General features: G+C 35.5%; 1 protein-coding gene across 1 annotated transcript; it reads left to right on the top strand.

Annotated features, from left to right (window-relative positions):
- Window positions 1-1,303: 1,303 nt before the first annotated feature.
- Window positions 1,304-2,855, top strand: LOC121757064 (protein SHORT-ROOT-like). The gene has a single exon (XM_042152543.1). The coding sequence runs from the start codon at window positions 1,427-1,429 to the stop codon at window positions 2,648-2,650; it is 1,224 nt and encodes a 407-aa protein (XP_042008477.1). The 5' UTR covers window positions 1,304-1,426; the 3' UTR covers window positions 2,651-2,855.
- Window positions 2,856-10,023: the final 7,168 nt, after the last annotated feature.

The raw sequence follows: 10,023 nt of genomic DNA, 5'->3' as shown, positions 1-10,023 counted from the left end.
CGAGCATGAGTTTATGAGCCCAGAAATGAAATACTCCATGTGCATGTGAGTAGTTTTGAGATGCCCATTTGTGTTGACCGGTTAATATAGCTAAGAGTTGTCTTCATTCTGTCCTAAAGAAGCTCTTCTGTTCATTACAGTTCTTCATTTCTTATCTCTTCCATCCACTTTTGCCTAGTTTTTATAGGTGAGTAGGCTTTTATCCTTCGAATTTAGCACATAATTATTAGAGCAAGTTTTAGGACGATTTGCATAATTACGTTTACGTGCATTGTGCAAAAGTTCACAACGTGATTAATTAAATGAAAGTTCAATTTAATACTGATTTGAAACTCTATAAAATTTGCTCCAAAATGTTGTAATGTACGTAAATTAATAACAAAGGTTTTTGCATTAAACTTATATTAATCCAATTACAGTGTTTTCATTTACTATGCAACTTTTTATTGAAATTATGATTTTTTTTCTAGTATGTATTTCTAATTGTTTTAATGAACTTACTATTTTTTTTATTTCATTCGTAATTTTTAATAATAATAGTATATAATTAGAAGAAAACATATAAATAATAAATTTAAATAATATAATTATTTAAAGATATAAGTGCTTTCTATGCATACACTTTGAGTTTTGATAGTGCAGCTAATAAATTCAACAACACAGAATTACTATTAACAAGGAAAAAATAATTAAAAACATATTTACACCCAAAGTTTGGAGAAACCAAGTCAAAATGAAGGATTATGCATACGTTTTCTCTTCAGCATATAGTTTTTATCATCATCTACTTGTCATCATTAGCCTACCTAGAGCACAAGTCCTACCTGGACTCTTCTAATTAATTAGCCTTAAACCAAGAAGTATTATTTAATCGAGATTCCCTTGAGCTCAAATATATGCTTAGTTATTTATACCCCATGAAAATGAGTAATTAGTGTTTTGCTGAGAGGCTAACATCATAAACATATGATCATTTTGTCTTCCCGTTTGTTCCTAGGCTATCAGTTGAAGCATATATATATATATATAATTAATTTCTATTGAATCCAAAATAGAATAAAAGTTTGGAAGCAAACTCAACCAATAATTCCAAAACCAAAATGCTGATTGAAGCACCAAATACTCAATTTAATTTGGTTTCTCCCACATTATTAAATAACACCGAAAAGGGCATATATCTTTGTATATAGCAAGTATGTCAAACTACTTGAAAACCATAAAATTAATTAATTAATTAACATAGCAATCGCAATAGCATGAATGCATGATGATGGAGTAATGGACCCATTCCTCTTTAAATAGTAAGTAACATATAGATATGAGAATGACCATATATAAACTAAACTGATTGAATACAAATTAAATTCCTCCATATTCTTTTGTTTTCTCCTCTTTATCCTATGCCAAATGCACCTTAGCTAAATCCATGGATGCCAATCCCAAATTCCTCAACCCTAGAATCAACATTAACGGAGACATGCATCCGAGCACCACCACCACCTCCTCCTCGGACTCGGCCGCGGAGGGCGGCGGCGGCGAGGCCAAGTGGGCGGCGAAGCTCCTCCGCGAGTGCGCGGCGGCGATGTCGGAAAAGGACTCCGGCAAGATGCACCACCTCCTCTGGATGCTGAACGAGCTCGCCTCACCCTATGGCGACCCCGAACAGAAGATCGCCGCCTACTTCCTCCAAGCCCTCTTCTGCAAGGCCACCGACTCCGGCCGCCGCTGCTACAACACCCTAGCCTCCGTGGCGGAACGGAGCCACTCGTTTAACTCATCAAGAAAACTAATCCTGAAATTCCAAGAGGTCAGCCCCTGGACCACATTCGGCCACGTGGCGTCCAACGGCGCCACGCTGGAGGCCTTCGAGGGCGAGCCCAACCTCCACATCATCGACATCAGCACCACCCTCTGCACCCAGTGGCCCACCCTTCTAGAAGCCCTGGCCACGCGCACCGACGACACCCCCCGCCTCCGCCTCACCGTCGTCGCCGCCACAGCGGCATCCAAATCCGCGATGAAGGAGATCACCCCGAGGATCGAGAAATTCTCCAGGCTCATGGGCGTCCCCTTCGAGCTCACCGTCGTCGCCGATCTCAGCCGCGACGCTCTCACTATCCGCGAGGGCGAAGCCGTGGCGGTGAACTGTGTCGGCGCGCTGAGCCCTAATTTTATTGAGACGATGAAATGGGTAAACCCTAAGGTGGTGACGGTGGTGGAAGAAGAGGCGGATTTCTCGAGCAATAGACGCGATTTCGTGGAGTGCTTCGAGGAGTGCCTGAGGTTCCACACGGTGTATTTCAACATGCTGGAGGAGAGCTTCGCGGCGACGAGCAACGAGAAGCTGATGCTGGAGAGGGAGTGCTTGAGGAGCATAGTTAGGGTTTTGGCGTGTGATGGTGAGAAAGTGGAGGAGCATGATAGTGAGAGGAGGGAGAGGGGGAGGCAGTGGTCGGAGAGGCTCCGGGAGGCGGGATTCTCTGCGGTGGCTCACAGCGAGGACGTGGTTGATGACGTGAGGGCGCTGCTGAAGAGATACAGGGCGGGGTGGTCGTTGGTGGCGGCGGCGGAGGATGATCAGACTGGGATTTTTTTGGCATGGAAAGAGGAACCTGTAGTATGGGCTTCGGTATGGAAACCATCAAAATAAATGCCGTATATAATTATAATAGCATCACATTTCTAATTCATACTATTATATATATACTCCTTTGCTTTTGTAATTCTATGCTTTTTACAGTTCTTGTTTGAAAGCTTTTGCACTTGTGTAACGAATCGTTTTGGGAAGATGGATACGCTTTTTCTTTGTCTAATTAACCTAGCTACCTATTGTAGCTAAACCTACCAGTGCTCAATACTGTAGTAAACTATAGTATATATATGTAGTAGTGTACTATGTAGTACTAGTAATTGTCTTATAAGTGTGATTAGATATTTATTCGCTGAAAACTATTCTAAAAGTGGAGTATCTTGTAGTGTCTTGTGTAATTTAGTGAGTATAGTAGTAATATTTATTATTTCATGTAGTGGTTATCTTTGCATCCTAGCTTACATGAATGCATCATCATGGTACAAATGGATTAATGCTATTAATTATCCCTCAACTAGTTGATATTAATTTGTATACTATGTGAACTACTCATTAAGAATTAACCCTAATAATTTTAAATAATACTCCCTCTCCCTCTGTCCTGGATAATTCGTCTCACTTTGACCGGGCATGAGTTTTAAGAAATCTAATGAAAAGTGAGTTGAAAAAGTCAGTGGAATGTGAGTCATACTTTTATATATTAGTTTTATAATAAAATGTGAGTATGAATGAGTTAGTGGAATATGTGGTCCACTACCAAAAATGGTAAAAGTGAAATGAGACAAATTATGTGGGACGGACCGAAATGGAAAAATGAGACAAATTATTTGGGACGGAAGGAGTAATCATCTACATAATTAATGAAGGAGCAGACTTTAATGCTTCCACACTAATCATATGTTGATTATAAAATGAAATTCTAATTGAAAATGAGTAAACATTACCATACATCCTGGAACATCAGATCACAAAATTGAATAAACCTAAATTGAAATTGAATAAATCTCAATATCAATGATCGATGCGTATGGTAGTAGGATTGAAGCTTATGAAATATGAACTTCACCACTGATTAATCAAAGTAGGCCATTGGGTGGAGGTGTGGGTGGCAAGCAAAAGTACACCAAATGAATCCCAGAGTTGTCTTTTTGTCTACTGAGATGTATGAAAGAAAAATGTGATATGAGTTGAAGAGCATATTAGCTTCCCTTAATTTCCACCAACATAATGTAGTGGGTAAATGCTTTTCCAGATTTCGGATAAGACCACTCTTGATTTTTAATTTTTGCACACTTTATAGTTTTTGCTTTTGCACTTTATATTTTAGATCATATTGCAAAAGTAGGGACCCTTTCATTCATAATCTATTAGAGAAGGACCCCTACTTAGATACCAACACCAAACTTAGAACTGCTTCCCAACTGTACAACACATAAATTATTAAACTTTTTTTTTAATTTAATTTTAATTTTAATTTTAATTTTAATTTTAATTTTAATTTTAATTTTAATTTTAATTTAATTTAATTTTAATTTAATTTTAATTTTAATTTTAATTTTAATTTTAATTTTAATTTTAATTTTAATTTTAATTTTAATTTATTTATTTTTATTTTTATTTTTATTTTTATTTTTATTTTTATTTTTATTTTATTTTATTTTATTTTATTTTGTGACCAGACGTTCGGCTTACCTGCAGATCGTTTCAATCTCTCAAATCTAACATTTTGACATTTAATCGTGATTAAATATAGGGATTTGTTTAGGAGGGTGTGTCAGAGGACTAGTCCTTTAGGAAAGAGAGAAAAGTATTTTGGGTTCAGTAATGAATGCAAGAACACTGCAAAAATTATACTCCATCGTCCGCGAATAGGAGTCTCGTTCACAAATAGGAGTCCCGGCTCACTTTTACCATAAATGTTAATGGGTCTCACATTCCACTCACATTTCATTTAAAACTAATATATACAAATGAGACTCATATTCCACTAACTTTTTTTTCACCCACTTTTCTTAACATTTCTTAAAACTCGTGCCACCATAGAATGAGACTCCTAATGGCGGACGGAGGGAGTATAAAGTTGTTTAAAAAGCGTTGGTTGTAAAAGTGGTGGTTTTCTCCCCAACGGCCACTACCTTCAGAACCACTTATAGTCACTGACAGTCTTATAATGGGGCCTGTGGTTCCATGGAACCCCCAACATTCCTAAGTTTAACTATATATATATTAGTTTCACAAATTGAAAAAACTCATTCATAAGCTCGAGCCTCGAGAGGTTGAAGGACTACCAATTGGGAGGTTCGAGTGCGAATCCTCCTAAGAATAATATTCATTTACAATTTATATCCTCCTAAAAAAAATATTCATGCACAATTTATACTTCCATTCACACTGCACCCTTGTATTTTGTTTACTTCCCATTTTTTCAACTACACAAGCTATTAAACTTGCACACAATTCATTTTTTTCACGCTTTCGCAATAAAAAAAATTCTCCTCATTTATTACTCCCCAATAAAATAGTAATAACAATATCTTCTCTATATTTTTCTCTCTTTTACGTTATTATTTATTTACTAAACTTATAAAATAACACTAAAAAAATCTTGTGCCAAAAACAAATGCACACACTTCATTTTTTCTGTTTCGCACATACTTTGCGATAAAAAAAATTCTCCTTATTTATTATGCTTTCCATTTAAATGGAAATGCATCATCTCTATACTTTTCTCTCTATTACTTTATTATTTCTTTACTTAACTTATAAACACTAAATAAAATCTCGCGTCGAAAAACAAATGATTTAGGCGGTTCCGGTTCCGGTTCCGGTTCAGGGCCGGTTCGACGGTTCGTTTTTTTTTTTAGTCTTTATTTATCTATAAAATATGCGTAAATAAAATTCAAACAACAACGATAAAAAATACAATTTTATTGATATTAAATTTAAACGAGACTACAATTTACAAAAGAAATGAAGTCTAAAATAATATATTTAAATATACTTGTAAATTTCCAGAAGAAGACATATTGAAATTGAAGTATGAGAATGAGAGTAGAAAGTAGAGATTGAGAAGAGAAATTATTGTCAACACAAGAATTGGGTGAGTAGAAATAATGAGGTATTTATACGAGAAAATTTGGGAAAAATCAGATTTAAAAAAAAATTAAAATTTGAAATTTCAGAACGTTTACCGAAGGCTGAACAAGCAGTTCAGTCCACGATTTTATGACCAAAACCGCCAGTTTCTGACGTAAAACCAACGGTTTGTGACCACTTTTATTTAACACTACACCTGAAAAGCTTAGGATCTGGCCGAAAAACCTACTTGAACTGTTGAACCGCCAGTTTCTCAAATTCTTGAACCTGAACTGAACCGTCTGAACTGCCGAACCGTCCCTCATTTTGAACCGCCACTTCCGGTTCCGATTCCGGGTTATGAACCGGCAATTCCGAACCGTCGGTTAACCGCCGTGGGTTCGGTTTGTGCATGCCTAAGTGGGAAAAAGGAAGTTATTGACACCATAATTTTATCATTAGTTACTCATTATTCATCTATATATCTCGTAATATCCTACGCCACAACTACTTGCGGTTACGCAAATATAAAAAAAATATTACTCCCTCCGTCCCACCGAAGATGACCCAATTTTCTTTTTCGTCCGTCCCAACCAAGATGACCCCTTTCTTATTTAGGAAATATTTAAAATACTCAATTATCTTTTCCTTTTTTACTTTATTCATCTCTCCTACTTTTAAACACCCAACAATATTTTCTCTCACTTACTTTTTTCATCTCTCTTACTTTTAAACATCAACAACCTCTTATCTCTCTTACTTTATTCATCTCTCCTACTTTTAAACACCCACAAACTTTCTCTCTCCCTTTATAAATACTTTCAAATTAGCATGCATAAAATCCCGTGCCGTCCCAAGAAGGGGTCATCTTTACTTTTCGTTCCTGAAAAATACTGAATTATTTTTTTTAGTCCGTCACATAAAAGTATGAACTTTCTAATTTTGGAAATTCAACTAAGTACATAACTAATACTTCCTCCGTCTCACAATAGGAGTCACGTTTTGTGTGGGCACCAGTTTTAAGAAATGTAAAGAATAATGAGTTGAAAAAGTTAGTGGAATATGAGGTTTACTTTTTTATATTGGTTTATAATTGACTGTGGGTGAAGTAAGTTGGTGAAATATGAGATCTATTTACTATCTATGGTAAAAGTGAAATGTAACTCTTATTATGGAACGAAGAGAGTAATATTGTTGACTTCATTCTCTACTAACGCTACTTTCATTACCTTTTCACGAACGAAGAGAGTAGGTAGTATTTTAAATATTTTATTACCTAAGGTGATTAAAAAAATTAGTACTAGTGGATATTGGAATGGAACACTACACAAAAGAACTTTAAGATGAAGACGAGATGAAGATAAGAAGATTTCACTCAATAGCTAATTCTTAGGATGATCGCTAGTGTAGGTAGGACCTGTCACATCCATATTGTGAATTTTATCCGTAGACGGACGGACTCTGTACTAAGCTACTAACATCGACTCTTCTACTATTTTAAAATACAACCCATGTTCTCATGATGAAGCTACAACTCCTACCAGCATAATCGACCTGACAATCAACTTATAAAACTAAATGACTGAGGCTTGTAGGAGTTGATTGTCTGGTCCCATTTTAGAAGTTTTGGTTGGAATATTCCTTAAATGATAATACGCTCAATACTAATCTTTTTTCACTCACATATTATTACCCTCTCCGTCCGTAAAATGTTGTCCATGTTTGATGAAAGAGCAGGTTTTACTATTTTCACACACGTGAATGCAGGGTCGTGTAATCAACTGATCAGGGAAAGATCCCAAAACCTAGTCGTGTCGCTGGCAGTGTAAAGATTGTTTGACCCATCGGGCGATAAAACAGTGTTTCTGCGACTACAACTGCTGACTGGAACGGTGGTGAACTCCCTCCGGCAGAATACCGGAGTCTTCAAGTGATTATGACTGATGGCGAGGAACGAGAAGTGGTGGAGCTAGTCTCCACGGTAGGAACTTGGGATTTCCGAGAGTGAAGTGAGTGCTTTAGTGTGTATGAGTGTAGGTCTCTCTCTCCCTTCATGCGACCTTCTATTTATAGGGTGGCTTGCCCTAATCTTTAGGGTTGCCTTCTGATGTGGGTATGTCGCTTTTGCCCTTTTGAATAATTGGTCCTTTCTAGTAATCCTCCTTTCTCCGTCTCGAGCCTTGTGGCATGCATCCTGACCAGTATTGCACCCTTCTGGTGTCTTTCTCAATTGAATCTTCCGGTTTCTCTCTTACTGGCTTATACCCCTTTTTCTGCACACTTAAGTAACTTTCTTGCAAATAATGCACGTTAAACCCATTATACTGACCAATAACCAAGGCCTAGAATACGACTTATCATTTGACTCGACATTGGCTTTAAGAATTGCGAAGAAAAGTGAGTGGAAAAAGTTTGTGGAATGTAGGCCCACATTTATATATTAGTTTTATAATAGAATGTGAGGGTAATGAATTAGTGGAAAGTGAGATCCATTTACCAAAAATGGAAAAATGCAAAGTAGACAACATTTCTCGTACGGACCGAAATGACAAAACTGGACAACATTTCACGGATGGAGGGAGTATAAAACTAATACTCCCTCCATACACAAAAAATAGACATATTTGTGTATGACACGAGTTTTAATGTGAAATTGATAAAGTTAGATAGGAGGGGAAAAAGTCAGAGATGAGTAGTGTTAGTGGATTGTTGAGTCCACATTATTAATAATATTTAAATGTTTAAAACTTTTCATATTTAGAAAGTAGTCTAATTTTGGTGGAAGACCAAAAATGGTCAAATTTGTTTGTTTTTTTGTGGACGGATGGAGTATATAAAGGTGGGACTCGCATTCCACTAGCTTTTTCATCAACTTTCCTTTACATTTCTTAAATCTTATGCCGAACTCAAATGAGACTCCTAAAGTGAGACGAAGGGAGTATATAAATGTGGGACCACATTTCAATAGCTTTTTTTACTCACTTTTTTCACGTTTCTTAAACTCGTGCTGAGTCAAATGTAGACAACATTTTGCGGACGGAGGAAGTAGCAATTAAAATAGAAAACTTTGTTTGAAAATTGACAAAGAGTAAATTTTGTAATAAGACTATTGGTTCTTAAAATCATAACCTTTGATTGAATTCAGTATGTTCCACAAACTCTAAATTTGGTAGTAAATATCACGAATTTCGATTTTATAGTAAATTTCTCACAAGTTTGGTTTCAATTTGGAAAAGAAATGAATTCTTAGGAAATTCATGACAAAATTTAAGAACCTAACTGAAATTCATAAAAAATACCAACAAATTTTAAGCCAAAAATTTATAATTTTAGAGACCAATATCCATTAATAAAATATACTCCTTAAAAATCCTAATCTAAAAGTACTGAATATGATTTTTAACGTGTTTGAAAATTTGTCAGATTTATGTGGAACTATGAATTTTATTGTATTAAAATCATTTAATAGTATCCGGATAAAAATGAAAGCTTACTTACGGTAAGACCAACAGCATCCTTCACATATTTGAGACACATCTAGAAGTTAAAGAGTGAGACACATTGTTCTTTTAAAATCCTAGAGTAAGAAAAAATATAATTTGGAATTTGACAAGGAAAAAGAATCATCTTATTTCATACTTCCTTCGTTCTATTTTTAATTCTAAATGGATCATTTTCTATTCACCACAAAATAATCAAATTACTATTTTATTATTCGATAATTAAACAATACACATAAATTTAAGTACTAGGATAAACAAAGGAGGGCTTGTAGATAGGGGTGGCACGGTACGGTATACCGCACTCAAAATGTCATACCGCATACCGTACCGTAAATTGCGGTATGAGAAAATGTCATACCTATACCTTACCGAATTTTTCGGTATACCTCATTGCGGTATACCGCAAAATTCGGTATGATTATTTCCGATACCGTTACCATACCGTCTATGCAGTATACCATACCGTATTGCGGTATACCGTACTTTTACATTATACCGAAATAAGGTATGGCATACCGAGTACGGTATACCAAAATAAGGTATGACATACCGTAATACTTGTATTTCATACCTAAAAAAATTCTATTATAGCCAAATATTTAAAATAAAATTTCACTTATTTAAATAATATCCAAAAGATTAAAACAACACCATAATCAAATCTATACAATGGACTTGCATATGTGTGTTTGGAGTTGGGGGCGGTTGAACTAAAATATGAAAGTAGGGTTTAGGAATTTTAACATATTAACTATTTTTTATATAAATTTTAAATACAACATATATATCAAATTTTTGGCAAATAGTGTAAATGCGGTATATTGAGGTATAACCCGGGATAGGAAAATCTATACC

The sequence above is a fragment of the Salvia splendens genome, chromosome 12, assembly GCF_004379255.2.
Source record: "Salvia splendens isolate huo1 chromosome 12, SspV2, whole genome shotgun sequence".
Classification (NCBI taxonomy): domain Eukaryota; kingdom Viridiplantae; phylum Streptophyta; class Magnoliopsida; order Lamiales; family Lamiaceae; genus Salvia; species Salvia splendens.
The sequence above is the reverse complement of the archived record's forward strand: the minus strand, read 5'-3'. Positions and strand labels throughout refer to the sequence as shown.

Bases quoted from the DNA above. Each gene is read 5' to 3' on its own strand.
- LOC121757064 (XM_042152543.1), top strand. From the start codon at position 1,427: ATGGATGCCAATCCCAAATTCCTCAACCCTAGAATCAACATTAACGGA.